At 38.3% G+C, this 17,766-nt stretch overlaps 3 protein-coding genes across 7 annotated transcripts; 1 reads left to right on the top strand and 2 right to left on the bottom strand.

Moving 5' to 3' along the window:
- Nucleotides 1–2,024: 2,024 nt before the first annotated feature.
- On the top strand, nt 2,025–5,575 carry LOC121248355 (EID1-like F-box protein 2). 4 transcript variants are annotated; one of them, XM_041146809.1, is made up of 5 exons: nt 2,025–2,181; nt 2,290–2,343; nt 3,097–3,209; nt 3,642–4,417; nt 5,248–5,575. In XM_041146809.1, exon 4 carries the CDS (start codon nt 3,652–3,654, stop codon nt 4,396–4,398), a length of 747 nt encoding a protein of 248 aa, XP_041002743.1. In that variant the 5' UTR covers nt 2,025–2,181; nt 2,290–2,343; nt 3,097–3,209; nt 3,642–3,651; the 3' UTR covers nt 4,399–4,417; nt 5,248–5,575. The 4 variants fall into 4 exon arrangements, with proteins under 4 accessions (XP_041002743.1, XP_041002744.1, XP_041002742.1 ...); XM_041146810.1 differs by lacking the exon at nt 3,097–3,209 and adding an exon at nt 2,511–2,817; XM_041146808.1 differs by lacking the exon at nt 3,097–3,209.
- A 484-nt stretch (nt 5,576–6,059) lies between these two features.
- LOC121248373 lies at nt 6,060–9,669 on the bottom strand. 2 transcript variants are annotated; one of them, XM_041146833.1, is made up of 6 exons: nt 8,735–9,669; nt 8,491–8,637; nt 7,873–7,946; nt 7,230–7,309; nt 6,590–6,741; nt 6,060–6,226 (listed from the first exon to the last, which is right to left on the bottom strand). In XM_041146833.1, the coding sequence occupies exons 1-6, from the start codon at nt 8,736–8,738 to the stop codon at nt 6,153–6,155; spliced, it is 531 nt and encodes a 176-aa protein (XP_041002767.1). In that variant the 5' UTR covers nt 8,739–9,669; the 3' UTR covers nt 6,060–6,152. The 2 variants fall into 2 exon arrangements, with proteins under 2 accessions (XP_041002767.1, XP_041002768.1); XM_041146834.1 differs by having other exon boundaries at nt 8,491–8,634; nt 8,735–9,667.
- Nucleotides 9,670–9,675: 6 nt separating this feature from the next.
- LOC121248240 (chaperone protein ClpB3, chloroplastic) lies at nt 9,676–16,000 on the bottom strand. The gene is given in 11 exon segments (XM_041146644.1): nt 9,676–10,111; nt 10,764–11,690; nt 11,874–12,139; nt 12,590–12,898; nt 13,096–13,246; nt 13,394–13,448; nt 13,612–13,807; nt 14,547–14,699; nt 14,702–14,783; nt 15,151–15,369; nt 15,512–16,000. Coding segments are annotated over 11 exon segments (2,946 nt in total). The 5' UTR covers nt 15,770–16,000; the 3' UTR covers nt 9,676–9,781.
- Nucleotides 16,001–17,766: the final 1,766 nt, after the last annotated feature.

The following is a 17,766-nucleotide window of genomic DNA, read 5'->3' as shown; positions in this document are numbered from 1 at the left end:
TCCATAGCAAGTAAATCACAATACAAAGAGGCCCCTACTGATATGCATGATGGACACAATAGAAGGGACTCAACCTAGTACAAACAAGTTGTGATCTTATGTGGCTTATTTGTGATGGAATCTTTTCTTGTAATAAGTATTCTGATATAGTATTATTTGTGATGGAATTCTTTCTTGTAATGCTTTCGTGTAATGCTGATGTGTAATTTTTTTTGTGATGGAATGAGTTTACCATTTTGATTTAGTACCATCTTTAGTGTAATGTTTTTTTGTGATAGATTCAGTTTACCATCTCCTACAATTTCCTGTAATAAATGAATAATAGATAGCTGCTCCGTTGAGTGGCCTTTTTTTAACCAAGGGCAATTCACCATGTGCTTACCATTTTGATGGATACAAATCAAAACAGGACATATTCATTCATATGTTAGGAAAGATAAAAATACCACTTTGCAAAACTGGCACATGAAGATAAAATGCCAGGTTATCCATGTCTAAAACAGAGTCTAAAACAGAGCACGTTCATGTGCTAAACCAGCCATGTGCATTTTGTTTGTAATGTCAAGAATAGAATCACCTTAATATGCATGCTTAAACCCTGCACTTGGTACAATATACATGTGCGCCCATGCACTTTGCAAGAACCTTGAAACTCAAAGGATTGTTGAACAATTACCATAACCTTCAAAATGGTTATATGAATATCAGAAAATTCTTTTCATTTGATGATTGATTCCAATCAACACTAAAACAACAGGGCAAACTCAAGCCTGATCTGCCCTCATCTTTTTGATGAATTGTGGTTTTCATATTATTCCCTGCAATTCAAATTTATTTAGATATAGAACAAAGATGTCCTTGTGGGAGAAGATGGCGTTTAATTCCACCTTCTTTGGCTGGTAATATTATTAAGACAATGCTTAGCTTCTCTGTTTTTAACTGAAACAAGCATGCCAATGAAGCTCATCCTACCAACTTCTCTTCAGAATGAAGACATATGGAATTTCCAATTGAAAAAATGGCAATTTTTTTTTGGGAAGAATTAGCTACCAAGACTTATGTCAATTCTGAAATATCTGGTTAGTTTTAAGAGGGGGAATAAGAAGGGGGAGGAAGAAGGCAACATGACTTGTGGTTAGGAAGACGGTTTCCTCGCGGCGAACCTCGCAATGCTCCTACGTCCGCCCAACACCGCTACTCCCCACGAGGGTTAAGGTTGTGGTGGGGAGGTGAGGGTGAGGTCATGGTGGGTTGAGCTGAGGTCGTGGTGGGGATGGGAGGGCGAGATTGTCGTGGGGTGGGGAAGGAGAGGTCGTACAGGATTAGGGAGATTGGGTTTGGGCTGAGGTCGTGGTGGGGTGGAGAGGGCTTTGGAGTTGAGCTCTTAGAAATGGATGAATGGAATTAGGAGAATGAGCTGAAAAACCAAACGACTCAAAACCGGTTCAATGAATATCCAATATACACATCATATGTGCAATAGATGTAACCAAATAGTGACTTCTGCAAAGATTTTCTCCTAATTTTTTTAAAAGTGGACTGTGCCCTAATATTTAATGATATAGATTATTAACTATAATAAAATCTATGGACAAGATAGAAATGAGAACAACCAATCATGAGCTGCCAGCTGTGCCTGAAAGAATCTGCGGCTCCTGACATATAATACCACTTTGGTCCCGACAAAACAATCGAAACTGCAGACAGTAAAAAACTGAACTCGGTTACCTATTTTGAAATGTAAAATGATTAAAATAATATTATTTTATAAAATTATTTCATTTTATAATATTATTATATAATATATTTTATAATATGTTATGATATATTCATCATTACTTTTATGAAATAAATGATCTGCCAATACCCGAATGACACATAGGACAAAGTGGTCCCGCTATAAGTTCCACCAAGACGCCACCTAGTCGGTCCAACTAAACATCTGTAAACGTGGCGTCATCCCCTTTGTCCTTCATCTAAGATAAAAAACGGGTCCGTCGTTTTTTAATTTTAACCATGCAGAAATATTTTAGATTTTCTTCTTCAGTATCTAACCAACCCGGCCTTCCTCTTACCTCACTCCCATTCCTGCGTTTGCTTTCTTTGCATGCCTTTCCATGACTGTATTTGTTTCCTGACGAAACTGTCCAGGCCGGAAAGCGAAACTCCGTGTTCTTCCTTGTATGTAACCCCTCTTATTTTTTCTGTGTTTTTGTGCCTTATTTGGCCTTTCTTTTGCTTTGTATCACTTGCTAAACCCTAACTCTGTGCTGATTTTTATTTGCGCAGAGTTTAGTTTTTTGGGGTTTTGGGAATGTACGGACGGGAGGGCTTGTAACTGAGGTGAGAATTTGGACCTTTGATTTCATGCTATTTACGATCTAAGCCTCTCTCCAATTCTCTGCCTTGATTTTGTTTGGTTTTGTGAAGGTTTTCATTTTCCTGTTTGTTTTGTCGAATGAGGTTGAAAACTAACATGGTTTTGTTTGTATTTGATTTTTTGCTTAAAGCCGTAGTAGATTTTGTCGCGGAGGGCCAGTGGATCTGGAATTTTAGAAGTGATCGACATGCATTCAGAAAATATACTGAAGGCAAATTTATTTCTCTGCGACTGAAACACATGATTCTGGCTTCGAATTGTTCGTGTTTTGTATAACGAGTTGCTTCTTAGTTTATGTTTAAGTATATACGACTGAATTCTGATCAAAATGCAAAGATACGCATATCACGAGTTCGGTCTCTCTTGATTTTTCATGACAGGATCGGGCTCTTGAAATGTCAAATTGGTGGGCATTGTAGAATTTGAAAAATTTTCAGGCGAGTCTTAGACTCTTAATTGAGCTTCTGGCGATTAGCTTTTAGAACTAATTTTATTGGATTCCATCACTGCTTACGCTAGTAGTAGAACTAATGTTTGGGTGTGTACTTGAGCTATGCCTATTCTTATTAATACAATCGTTTACTTATAAAAAAAAAAGGTAATGTTTGGGTGCGTAAGTGTATGCCATTGCAGTATATGGTTTGAAAATTCCCTTTCCATTTATAATCTACCGTTTATCATTGAGGTAATTTTTTTCTTTGGTAAATACCTGTCAGGGTGCAGCCTAGTGGTTAAAAGGAGGACTTGGACTGAGCTGTAGACATAGATGTCCTGTGATTGATTTTGCATTAGGAGTTCTCCTGGATTACTTGATACACAATTTTGATGGGTAGGGTTGTGTACCCGAGGTCAACTTTGAATTGGAGGATGTGTGTTACTACAACATTCCTTAGCCTTTCTAAAGTCTAATGGCATCATTGCTAATGCTTGTTATTCCATGTGGGAGGGAATTTTATGTTTTTAATGTAAAGTTTTGAACCAGCTGCCTTGAATAATACTGTCACTCTCGGTATACATTTTCGGCATTCTTTCAGTGACTGCTTGTTCTAATTACATTTTCTGTGGTTGATATGTCACTGGTTGAACTATGTCCTTGCCTTTTACCTTTCGGTGTTATAAATTGCATACTCCTGCAGTGCTATTGGCCATTGAGAACATGTTTGTGATTTGGTTCTTTTACGAAGTGTGTTTTTGTGGTGTATATGACAAAGATTGATTATGATTGTTAAGAGGTGACACTTAGAAAAAAAAATGTGAATAGGTGGCTGGCAATGATTCTAACAAAGCAGTATCGTTGCATACACTCGACAAGCTGTAAATGCACAAAAGGCCATCTAAGCGAAGATGTGATATTCCTAGTATTTCAACAATTGAACTGGAACCCTAAGTTAATTGCTACTCTGTCCTGTGTATGCAAATGGTTTGATGATCTTGCAAAGAGAGTACTATGGAAGGAGTTTTGCCGAACTAGAGCACCAAAGATGATGATTGATCTGCAATCTAGTGGGAGTCACAATGTAGATGGGAACTGGAGAGCACTTGGGAAACTACTTATTTACTGTTCAGGATGTAAGAAAGGTGGCCTGTTTGATAGTAATCAAATCCCAGGCCACTTTGTTTATAGAACTCGGTTCTCTAGGACATCAGGGAAGAGTTTTCTTTTGCGACAATGCAGATCAGATGTTTTGTATGTGTCTGATCCTTGTGAACATCTTGATCAAGGGGAGGAAGGGGATGTGGGATTCTTCCGTGGAGTTTTCAAGTCATTCTTGGGGTCAAAGGTGCGGAAGCTGCTAATTAAAAGGGGGGCTGAGTTTCATCCGACAGAGGTGTGCCCATATTGTAAGGCAAAGTTATGGAACATGCTGCAAGCTAAGATGATACCACAAAGTGCCAGCTGCAGGTTGGTTGCTTATGAGGATTGCATTGAGTATTATGTGTGTCTCAATGGACACATGCTTGGGATCTGCACCCTTTTACCTTTGTCCGATTCGGAAGAGGCATCTGAGTTGGAGTGATAGTTGCAATGAAGCTCAGGTTTTTTCTTGTGCTAAGTATTTATATTTTTGTTAAATATAACTTTGGGTAAATCATAAACGTGAATTATTTTGTAGTGAAGCTTATTTTTGGGGTTTAGTAAGTCTGGTATAGTTCTAGAAATGACTACAAAAATATTTGCAGGAAATATCTGGTCATAAACAACTAGAGTAAAATCTTTTAGGTGGGCCCTGTTGCATGGTGAACTTTCTTTCCCACAGGTGTGTGTTCTTCATGGATGCTAGGCATTGTGAGACAGAATGACTGCTCATTAAGACCTTATTGACTGGAAAATTTTTGAGCCAGGCGTAAAGTATCTTTGATATCTGATCGTGATATTCTGTTCTCTTACCTAGTAGCTTTGCTTAGAGCCTGCAACAGAAACACTCTGTTGGACAAACTGCCTTGAATTGCATCGAACCCAAGCTTATGTTTATGTATGTTTGTCTTAGCCCTCAGATGTTGTCAATGTTGGCTAGCGCAGTTATACCTATGTAACCCTGTGGCAAAACTAGCTTATTCTCTCCCTGTCAAACTGTCTTGTGGATTATTTTTAATTCACTTCAATGACTAGAACTCTCATACCTAAAAGGAACCGTGTAGCTGACCCCAATTAGTTGGGATTCAAACTTAGAGTTGGTTGAGTACTAGACATTTATATTCCTTTGCCTCTGTGTCTATCATTTATATGCTATTAAGTAGTAACATCTTTAAGGTAGTTTTATTCTTTTTTCCCTGGTATGAATTATTTGATATATTCTAACAGACATATTCTTTCCTTGGATAGATTTATAATCATTGCGCCTAATCTGGGTTGGGCAAATATGCAGTAAACTGTTGTTGAACTTATTTGGTGGAATCTGGAATCCATCATCTCGATTTCATACGGACTCTCACGACCGCTGGTTATCAGTCTCGCCCTGGACAGGCATGTTCCTGCAAAAGGCCAAAAGCAGCTGCTAACCACTTCTTTTTAAGCCATCCTCGACATAAACTGTTAATGTGAACAATATACAACGTGTACATGTATGTATGAGCCATATATGTATTTGGATGGTAGATTGGTTTGTACAATAAACCATACACACTCGTCTACGAAGAACTTTCTGCTTAATTGTTTACTGATTTTCTCTACGAATTACAACTCACTTTAGGTTCCACCCCTTTGTGAATCGCTAAAACTCGAGAGCAAGAAGTTTGCGGTCATTAATTTTCTAACCTTTGCATTCTGTCAACGAAATTCAATTTCTTTGTAGAACCATGGTAGGGCACAGAAACCTTGGAGCTGTGACTCAAGTCATGATTATCAACACTAGTAAAGCTATTGTACCCAGCATTTCTAGTGGAATGGATAGCCACAACCTTGTGCAAAATTCTACAGATCTTTGAAAAGTCTCTGGTTCTCCTTTACATGCCGGCGTACAAAAAAATACTGTCATGTGTAACAGCTATATTTGTTCAAAAGTTATCAGAAACTGCAAATCCTGTCATTCCTAGTCACACTTGTTGATATAATAAATTTTAAATATATTATATGCTTAAAATATAATATTTCAATAATGTGATTGAGGATAATAAATTTTAGAATAAAAAAAAATATTTTATCAAGAAAAAAAACCTCATTCATTGACATAAAAACTCGTTGCAATGAACTGCATGGGTCAAACTGATTTCACGTTGTCAGGGGTTTACAATCCAATTGAGTACAAACAAGGATAGAAGCGCATTCACAGGATCATATATCCTGCCTAATGTCCGGTTCTTCTGCTCCAAAGTCGAGCCCAGCAATGCTCATCGGACCGATGTTAACTGCAGAATTTAATTCTCAATTAATGAACTTGACAGGCATTTCCAATTTTCAAGATATAAAATTTTGCCATAAAACCAACGTCTAAAGATCTGCATGCAACTGTTGACTAACTACCGCTACAGAAGTACACGGTAATGGTCCCGCAAAACCAAAGCAAAAGCTCAAATTGAGATATGTTGTCATTGCTGATTCTTAAGACAATGGATACCCGATAAAATTTAAAGGTAGAGCGGACAACAAAAACCTGCTGTATTGCAAGAAAACAAGCTGATAGGGGAAGCCCAGACCATTGCCTAGGTAACAGAAGCTTTTCCATACAAGTTATAAAGGAGGGCTTTTGAGAGAGAGACTGCATCACATACCAACAGCATCTAGCCCGGCCAATTTTGGCATGAACTGCCTGATATGTTCTTCTGCTGCTTTCTCGGCTTTCAGTGTCTCACACACAAAAGAAACTAAAATCTTGTTCTTTCCATCCTTATGTTCAACCATACCCACAACATCATTCTCCCACCTACCTCCAAATAAAAAACAAGATGGAATGAAATCCTTATTCGCATGCAATGTCTATTGGTATTGAACAAGAGATCTCAACTAAAAAATAAGAGAATTCGGGATTTACTGCTAAAGATAAAAATTATATATGGTTACATCTTTCAGCATATAATACTTATGAATGGAAATTTAATTTATCCAGACAGTAGTTATCAGATGAATGATAGAAATCATTATGTAAACAATTCTCAAAGTACGTTAAGCTCATATAATTTTATAATCCATTAAATGCAACCTCACGCAAAATAGCTCCAATTCCACCTACTTGATAGAAATTGTCTCACAAAATCAGACCAAAAAAAAAAAAAAAATTTACTTCAAAACAGAGCAAAAAAGAAACTTGTGTGAATTTAGACAACACTAATATATGAAAGAATGCGGATTGAAGGCATCAATATAATGTATACCCGGTTAAGAAAACTAAGAAGATCATCCAACATTGCTTACCCATGAGCATGATCAATGCTGTGGAAGCGGGCAGCATCATGGCCCCTGCACTCCACTACGAGACTTTGTTCTTTCTTTCTCTGCAACATATCAGAACCTATTAGAGGAGATTGACAGTAAATTACAAATGACCTCATTGTGCTAGGTGGCATTTACAGATTATCTTATTGTTTTTCAGAAACTGTCGTTCTTATTGTTTTTCCGAAATTATCATCTTAATCTAATCTTTATGTCATTTGGAGTAAACTCAAATATTCATTTTACCTACACTCTCATGCGATGTACACTTATTACTTGGAACACGAAATTTAGCCCCCAATAACACTCAATTGAACTTAAGCTTCATGTAAGAGGCAGTAAAACAGTTTGATCATTGGGTTAAGAAACAGAACATCCCCCATTTGCACCCATTCTGAGGACTGTCTGATGGCTAAGTTTTGTGTGTTTCATGCAACACTTGTGCACTTGGGATAGAAAATATACTTTATCTTACATTAAACCATAGGGAGTCTTAACGACAGCCTCCAAAAGAGATGAAAATAATTTGTAATTGTCCCAACAATAATATTTTGTATTTATGTATAATCATAGAAGAAACGAGGAGAAAAATGTAAGTCATAAAAAAGAATCGAAGCGCTCCTACATTGTAGTCGATGATTGTGAGCTTGATCAAGCGGTAATCCTCACCCCTGCTGCACTCTCTTTCACATTCCAACTCTTTCACCATGTAAAAGAAAGTTAAAAACAAATGATATGAAAACCTCATAATATCGTGGTACAACAATGTGGTAAATTTAGAGAATTTCCTGCATGAGCCATGACAAACATTGCATGAAGTAAGCTAAGAAATCTCCATTCATGAAAAAGGCCAACTAAGGTGGAAAAATGTATCGTTTGATCCAATATTGCCAAGCTAACGTAGATGCATATTTTTAAAAGTCTTACAAGCAAGATATTTGAGAGCGAAAATTCACGCATAAAATTGACATCCAACAGAAATTCCCCCTTCAATAACGCTAACGTTGAGTTTCATTTCTACTTGCGTCACCGCTGAAATTCTATTAATTTCCCTACCGCTCCGACGCGAAATTATATGATCATTCTTCCCATTTTCAAATTCAAAACTTTTTCCAAGGCCACAAAGTTAACTCAAAGAAGACAAAGATGAAAGAAGTCGCAGCAAATAAGCATCCAAAACCCCCCAAGATTTCTAATATTCATCCTCTCTTCAAGAAATATACACGCACAGAGTTAGTAGTACCTGTGCCATGAAGGCCATAGCAGACAGAATGGGGAAGTTGGATGAAGTGGCCAGAGATGGATCCACATGGCAACAGTGCTATTGATGCCACTCCTTCCATCGCCTTCTCCACCTTCCCAGTCTCGGATTCTGCTCCTACTTCCTCTGCTACGGGTTTTTAAAATAATAAATAAAGAAGAAAAGATAAAAATTAGTGAAGAACAAAATGCAAAAATAGAGTTAAAGATCAGTTTAATCAGAATACCCATTAATTAATTCTCCGGAAAATGGCCCTTTCTTTGCCGCCGATGGTTGTCACCTTTCTAAGTTCTACCCTTGAACCATCTTTTTGCTTCGGGGATGATCGTGAAAGAAAATCTGAAAACGGTGACGTTAGATGAAAACTGTCGTTCTCTGACAATGCATACGAGCTGGTCGTTTGCGCTAAACGGCAGGCTATAATGAACTGGCCAGAAAGACAAGGTTATGGGCTGGGTCTGACCGACAGTCGTATGAGAGAGCCTGGTCCCGACCACCAGCTCAGAAGTCAGAGGACAGGAGAAGAAAACATGGGTAAAGATGGTGGTTTATGTCTATGCTAGACGACATGCATGCGAATTGGGCCAAGGAGATGGAACTCTCCCTCACTCCACTTCCTCGCTTAACTTTTTAAATTTTTAATGGATCTTCCACTTCTATAATAAGAGCTCTTTTTATCAGCAACGCACTTGCAGTTGCAGGTTCATCCTCCATTATACTTCGTTTAATTATCAGTCAGTCTTGAAATATGGATGTCAGATCCTCTGTTGTGCTTGTGCCTGTGTTGTTCTTGTTGGTTTCGATGTGGTTGCTCCTGCTTGATGTTTCTGCTTTGAAAATAGCTGGTCCTTAAGCTTGTAGTGGCTGCTTTTAATGTTTCTGCTTTATGTGGTTATGCTTTGTCCGTTCCTGCTGTACTGGACATGGAATTGCAGCTTGCTCTTTGTGCTGCTGTCATGTTGCTGGTTTCTACATGCTTCCTATACCTTGTACTGATTTCAACTGTTGGCTGGTCGGTTCGTGTTGTTCGAACTTCAATCCATCGTGTGCGGCTTGGCAGTTGTCGTTTAGTGCTGTTTTGGCCCACCGGTTTTCTTGTTGGCTTTCGGTTTTATCAATGAATGTTTTAGTTAAGAAATAGTCATTAAAAGGGGACCCGATTCTATAAAGAACGTATATATAAAATAGGGGATGCTCAATAGTATTAGCCCATGATCTTTGGCCGATTGTTTTTTGTAAAACATAAAATACAGTGAAACTAAAGTATAAGGCCTCAGGGAGTGGGTGAGAAAGCTTCTTTGTCCTCCGCAGCTGGAGTTTCTGAACCAGTTCCAAGCGTCCTGAAGACAAGTTTTTGTTGGGGAAGCTGGCCATTAGAAAATGCTGTAACCTCTGTGTCTATTAACACACTGTCTTCATCCTTAAACTCGCCCTTCAAGATACTCTTAGCGAGTTCATTTTCAACATTCTGCTGAATCACTCGCTTGACTGGCCTAGCACCAAAGTTCGGGTCATACCCAAGACTTCCAAGGAGCTGAACAGCAGCATCTGTCACCTGGATTGTTATCTTCCGGTCTGCAAGCCTCTTTTGCACTCGCTCCAACTGTAAAACATGTACATACATGTTAGAAGGTTTTGAAGTTAAGCCCAGAATACGTATATTGCCCAAAACACACGTGAAAATGTTGCAGAAAAACACGAGGTTCAGAACATTGAAACAAATTCCGTTGAAGGTCAGTAAAAAATATCAACTTCTAGGCATGTCCACATAATTGGTTCTGTAAGATACAGTAAGTGGTGGTGGCATGACCATATTTCCCATTCACTAAAAGGGTCCACTTCTTAAGAGTGTAGACCCTAAACAATCAGCTTAGAGATGGTTTTCCATTAACTTACCAACTCAAAGATCCATTAATAAAACCTAGAATAAGTGGAGTCTAGACCCTAAACAATCAGCTCAGAGATGGTTTTCCATTAACTTACCGCCTCAAAGATCCATTAAAGAAAACCTAGACTAGCCCAAAATCCTGGGAGGGGCAATCAGATCTCACGGTGACACTGAGATCCATCCACCCATAAGTCTAGGGTGGTGCCCAAGTTGACAGTCTGTCACCTTGGGTGCATGAGTAAAGTTGCCAAGCCAAAAAACTAAAAATCCTCATTCCTAAATAACAAAAAATTCTAGTTCAAAGAACTGCTTGCAGAAGAAAAAAATCGTTAAAGAGTTGATAAAGCATCATTGGGGTAAAGCTTACCTGTAACCTGACAATGCTGCTTATCTGATCCCGGTCCAGAGGCTGGAAAACTATATATTCATCAACCCTATTCATAAACTCAGGGCGGAAGACCGATCTTGCAGCATCCAGTACTCGCTGCTTAATAGTTTCATATGCTAATTCCTTTGGCGATGTGTCATCCTCTGTGTTGAGTATGTACTGTGAACCCACATTTGATGTCATAATGATAATTGTATTGGTAAAGCTCGCAGTGCGACCTTGGGAATCAGTCACTCTCCCATCATCTAAAATCTGAAGGAACACATTAAACACATCGGAATGGGCCTTTTCTATCTCATCAAACAGAATGACTGCATATGGCCTCCTGCGAACTGTCTCACTCAGCTGTCCACCTTCCTCATATCCCACATAACCAGGTGGGGCCCCAATCAATCTTGAAACAGCATGCTTTTCCATGTATTCACTCATATCTATTCGAACAAGAGCTTCTTCTGTGTTGAACAAGTAGGAAGCAAGTGCCTTAGCTAGTTCTGTCTTTCCAACACCAGTAGGACCCATGAACATAAAACTAGCAATTGGACGGTGAGGATCTGAGAGACCAGCTCGAGATCGCTGAATAGCCTCGGCTACTGCTTTCACTGCAGGATCTTGGCCCACAACACGTTTATGCAGCTCTTCCTCCAAATGTAATAGCTTTTCCCTGTCAGATTGTTTAAGCTTGGAAAGAGGGATGCCTGTCCATTTACTGACAATTTCAGCAATGTCATCTTCCGTAACTTCCTCTCTCAGCATAGACTTTCCAGAGTTCATATATTCGTCCAGCTCTTTTTCTGCACTTTCAAGTTGTTTTTGCAAAGAGTTGAGGCTGCCATACTTCAGTTCTGCAGCACGATTAAGATCATACTCTCGTTCAGCCTGCTGGATCTCAAGATTTACCCTGTCAATCTGTACAAATAAACAGAAAAGTCAGTCAAACCAGAATTTTTATTCATCAGTAACTCAGAAACTCATTATTTCTAACCTGCCTCTGCCAACTGGAATTCTTAGTAAAATCATTACTGCTGGATCTCAAGATTTATATTGTACGACAGACTTTTGACAGTAATAGTATTAGCATCAACAACTTACCTCTTCTTTGATTGACTGAATGCGGGTCATGACAGACTTTTCATGCTCCCACTGTTCAGTGAGCTGGGCTTGTTTCTCCTTGAGGAGAGACAACTCAGCCTCAAGCCGGTTCAACCTATCCTTAGAAGCCTTATCTGTATCATTCATGAGGGAGAGCCTCTCCATTTCCAGCTTCAACACTGAACGATTAATCTCATCAAGGGCAGTTGGTTTTGAAGTAATTTCCATTTTCAGTTTGGCAGCTGCTTCATCAACTAGGTCAATAGCTGCAATTGGGAAATATATTAGCTCTCAACTAATGCACAGATCTTAAAGATAAACTCCATGAGAGTACCATCAGCTAAACAGGCAGCAAGGTAGAATACTTCTCAAAACCATACCCTTTTCAGAAGAATACTTTCCAAACCTTACAAACCAGCAGAAAACTCACTTAAATTGAATAGTATAAAAAAAAAAAAAAAAACTTCCAAACAGTATAAATTGAAGTTCATACCATCTGATGCTCATTATATGTTACTATTATCATAAAAATGACAATCATTGTGTGCTTTAGTATGATCTCATCTTTATGCTGCTTGAACAATATAAATACAATTCATGCTTGAGTCACTAATTCTAGAATGTTCTGATTGCCACTTGCAAAAAGTGAGTCATCATGAACACATTAATCTTCCGATAAAACAAGAACCACTCAAATGTTGCATCTGCTGTGTTACCTTTGTCAGGTAAAAACCGACCACTGATGTAACGATCGGATAGAATCGCTGCCGCCACAAGTGCACTATCAGAAATGCGGACTCCGTGATGCAGCTCATATCTTTCACGCAGTCCTCGCAGTATGGAAATGGTATCGTCAACTGTAGGTTGATCAACATAAACTTGCTGAAAACGACGCTCCAATGCCGGATCTTTCTCAATATACTTGCGATATTCATCCAGAGTTGTTGCACCAATACACCGCAACTCTCCCCGCCCAAGCATAGGCTTCAACAGATTGCCTGCATCCATTGCACCATTCGTAGCACCTGAAGAGAAATCAACAGATGGGGTCACCATTGGCATTCTCATTCTTCCATACATTTCATTTTTACCTATTGAATCCACTACTGCTGTCAAAATTGATGTGAAAATGAATAATAGACAGAGAAAGTATTTCTGAAGCACAAGTAACAAAGAATATTTAGTCGCTTCAGCCCGCTTTGTCAATAACCAAACATGTTACCTGCACCAACAACTGTATGGATCTCATCAATGAAGAGAATAATTTGACCATCCGATTCTGTAACTTCCTTGAGTACGGCCTTCAGTCTATCTTCAAATTCCCCCCGATATTTTGCCCCAGCAATTAGTGCACCCATGTCAAGGGATATTAGCTGTAAAGAGATGGAGAGAGTGATGAGCCAGACCACCATGCAGACATCATCCCCAGTAGGCATAGATTAGTATATTTGAGTAAGCCTGAGAGAGGGGGTGAGAGAGGGCTTGCTGGATTGGTATGAACTTCTACATATAGCACATACCTTACGATGCATCAATGCTTGAGGAACATCTCCTTGCACAATTCTTTGAGCAAGCCTGTTGAAGGAGGCACAGTTAGACTGACATGCAACGATTTCAAAGGAATCATTAAGCTTAGTGCGTAACAGCAAGCCTTCAAAGCAGACCAAAACCATTCAGTCTAACGTCCTATACAAACCCATGAACAAAGACAGGATTCTAGCTCTAACCAAGTGCTTACCCTTCAGATATTGCAGTTTTCCCTACACCAGGCTCACCAATGAGAACAGGATTGTTCTTTGTTCTCCTTGAGAGAATCTGGATGCACCTACGTATCTCATCATCTCTTCCTATTACTGGGTCAAGCTTCCCTTCTCTTGCCATGGCTGTCAAATCTTTTCCGTATTTTTCCAGTGCTTCATACTTCCCCTCAGGATCTGTTTAAAAGAGAGAGAAGAAAATCATTGTCTGACTCACATAAACATCAAAACACTACCCTTTGTTCCCTAACTAGGGTAGGGACACAATAAAAATCAAACAGGGAAAGAGATGAAAACACTAAATAATGCCGCTTTATATTTTCCCAACAGAAAATATTAAGGAAATTAAAAAAAACAATAAATACAATAAAATTTTTTTGATTGGCACTGGGTGTCCGAGAACAAAGTCCCGACTAATCTTGGGGGTGCATAGGCCTTCGGTAAGGAGTTTTCCGCAAATGCACCTCGGGTAATTCAAGGGGAAGTTCTCCCCACTCCAATGGCCCCTAGAAATTTTTGCACCCAAAGATTTGAACCTTAGACTGGAGTGAGCATATCACCAAGACCAAGACCTTTACCGAAATCGTCGGATAGTTTCCTAGTTCCACTCCAGATTCACTGCCTACTAACCTGGTAATGAATCTATCCACTATTCTGATATTTACTAACATAATGATCTTTGCAAGGACATGAAAGAACCTGGATACATCATAAAAGGAAGACATTTTTCGTCAAGTACAACAATCAACGCAGCTAACTTTAATATGCGTAAAAAAGGCTTTTAAGGTTCTTTTACATTTTTAACTAACCTTGCCTTCAGTCAGCATGGGCGCGCATGTGGGCGTGTGCGCGCGCACACACGCACTGCCATATGATAATTAGGATTTGAAAAAAGAAAACAAGAATATAACACAACCTTGGTCGATAACTGATTGGCGTCCCCTAATAGCTTCTACTGCAGATTTCAAAGTTTGCAGCGATATTTGAAAATCTCTAAATAATTGCTTCCCAAATCGTTGATCTTTGGTGAAACCGAGAACCAAATGCTCAACAGAAACAAATGAATCCCATACTCTTTCTTGTATTCCCTCGCTTGCTGAATCAAGGCTTCCAAATCACGTCCTAACATTGAGCCAGCTGATTCACCAAGAACCTACCGTTGTCGTACAGATATAGAGGTGAATTAGTTAGCTTCTGGATAAAAAGATCACGGACTGAAGATGCATTTACTGATGAACCGAGAGAAAGTCTGAATCAGGCAATCTAATACTTCAAAAAGTAGGCAAAACAAAATATCAAGAGCAGTATCAAGCTAGTGCCAGCATGCATGCTAAGGGAGTCCTAAACGGTGCTTAACTTCTTTCCTATCATGAACTTATACATATGATATCTGTATTACAGACGAGGAGTTAATAGCCAATCAATGTGAATGTTGAAACCCAAGTAATCCAAATTCAAGAACTAAAACCAGACAAGGAAACATATCCCGGGAGGCAAAACTATGATATTTCAAGAATTACCTTCGGTTGACGTTGGATGAACTTATCAGTGGCCTCTAAAAGGCGGGTATTGTCAACTCCAATCTTGGAGAATATCCTGCGAGCAAGCCCATTCTTCTGCTCCAAAAGGGACTTCATCAAATGCTCTGTCTCCACTATCTGATGCTTGTTCTGTTTCGCCACTTCCGGGGATGAGACAATTGCTTGCCACGCCATATCCGTAAAATCTTGTTGCGTTATCTATCATTATCTCCAAACCAAAATCTCATCAATACGCAGTAGACTCTAGGTACCAAAATATGTCAGCGAGCACCATAAAAGAAGAAGAAAAAAAGATCTCTCGGGGTGGTGGGGGAAAAATGGAGAAAGAACAAAGAATTACCCTTCCACTCGAAGCTTCACAACGGACAACAAGCGGCCTAGGAGTCCGACCAAATCTCAGAAACCCGTTTGGGAACGCACCGTTTCTGCACAGTTGCAGCGACTTCAAGCCCATGAGGGGTTTGGATTTCGCGGGAGAGAAGCTCATAGAGGGCCGCGGAGGCTGAGCGAACAAACCATTTCGATCGCAACAGTTGGTCCGGGCTGACTGCAAAAGACCGGAACTGACCCAGAAGAAGGACGTGTTCGTCGAGGCCATGGCCGGAGTGCCGTGGAAAATGAAGGATTGAACGAACGAACGAAAGAAATCTCAGTGAGTCAGTGACGACCGAAGAGGGAGTTCGAGGGAATTAAAAGAGAAGGTAGGCACTTTGCGTGGGAATATAGCAAAGGTTTGAGAGTGTCGTCCTCCTCGATCGCAGGTTTAAAAGTGAAAGACACAGGGACTGGGAGAATAGAAACTCGGAGAGTGTTCGTGAAACGTCGAGACTTGTTGAGTTACGGAGCCTTCGGACTCGGACACGTGGGGGGGGGGGGGGGGGGGGGTGGGGTTGGGGGAGTTGATGCGACTCGGAGAATCTCTGTATGTATCGTTATGATAGGTTAGCTTTACGATTTATCTTCTTTCTTTTCTTTTTTTTTGGGAACAAGCTTTACGATTTATCTCATTATTACGTTAAGACGTTCATTTGTAAGTTTATTTCGTAATTTAATTTGAAAGATAAGAAAATTGGACAACAAATATCGTTATATATTTTGCATGAATTTGGGAAAAGGTTATATGATTGAAGTTATTTTTACTTGTTCATCTGAATTGAATGAAGATGGGAAGTATAGACATATGAGTTAGGATGAGACATTCAAATAATGTAATAAAATTCTAATAAATATTTAATATTTTGTCTATCTCTGATGTTTAGACATAATAGTAGGAGTTTAGAGTGAATGTCAAACTAAAAGATAACTATTTTAAAAGTTCAATGAAAGCATTTTAGCTCCTAATTGGTATGTAATTTACAAAAGTATAGATAGAGGTAACAATAACAATTTCATTTAGGGAAATTAATTTATTTTTTTTTAATTTTGTTTTTTCGAACCAGTGAAAAATAATAATCGGATCAACATTTAGTTGAATCTGAAATCAAACTCAAATATTCTCACTTTCACAAAATTCACTTTATAGGACATCCATATCTTCTATATATATATATCAAGAAAATCCTAACTTTTAAATTTTTAAAAGAAAAAATATATTCATCATCTCAATTTTTATTATCATCTCATTATTTCATGATGTGTCATTAAATGATAAGTTTATAAGTAAAATTTAATAAATAATTTTTAATTATTTAATATTATATCATAAAATAATAAAAATTAAAATGGTAAATAGCATTTGAGCAGACAGTTGAGTTATATTATCTCTATCTTGCTGCCTTGGGAAATAGTGTACTCGTCAGTATTTGGGCAGACAGTAAGTCGAAGTTCTCAGATCTGCCTCTCCACGTGCAAGCATACAACCTTTAAAAAGTTTTTGAATAAATGATATTTAGCATTTTAGAGTGAGTGTATTTGATTTAAATTAAAAATTAATTTTTTAATAATAAATTTCATTTTTTTTAAAAGAATATTTTATCATTTACACATCTCGTAAATATATCTAACATTTTTGTGATTGTAGTAATATATTTTTAATAATGATATCTACATAATATATTTTATAACATATTTCACAATACAGAGTATTTTTATAAAATAATGCTACTTTTACACAATATTTTACTAATATATCGTTCATTTTAAATTATAACTGTGTAATGTGTTATAAAAAGTGATACGTGTTTATCATTTTTCTTTTTTTCCTACATTGTGATTATAGAAGTTAATATCTAGAGATTTGTGCCATTAAAGTTTATAGGATTATGCTACAGTCACCGAGAAACACCACCAAAAATTTCTGCCGACTGTGTAAAATTTATTTTATTTTTTTCAAACATTTTTTAAATCCTTTAAAATATTTTAAAAAAATCACAAATTAAAACACCTCCTTAACTAAAAAAAAAAAAAAAACCCCGATTCTCTCTGTACCCATTATCGGTGGGATTATCATTTCCAAGTTTATATAGGTTCCCCTCATCTTCCAACCACATTCACTTGTTTACTTGGGGGCTAGAGATCATGAAAATCATCAACAGTGGAAAGCAGATGAGGGCGCTGTCATCCTTTATAATTCCGAATAATTAATTCCGAGACAAT

Source organism: Juglans microcarpa x Juglans regia, chromosome 2D (genome assembly GCF_004785595.1).
Source record: "Juglans microcarpa x Juglans regia isolate MS1-56 chromosome 2D, Jm3101_v1.0, whole genome shotgun sequence".
Lineage (NCBI taxonomy): Eukaryota > Viridiplantae > Streptophyta > Magnoliopsida > Fagales > Juglandaceae > Juglans > Juglans microcarpa x Juglans regia.
This window is presented reverse-complemented; position numbering and strand designations above follow the sequence as displayed.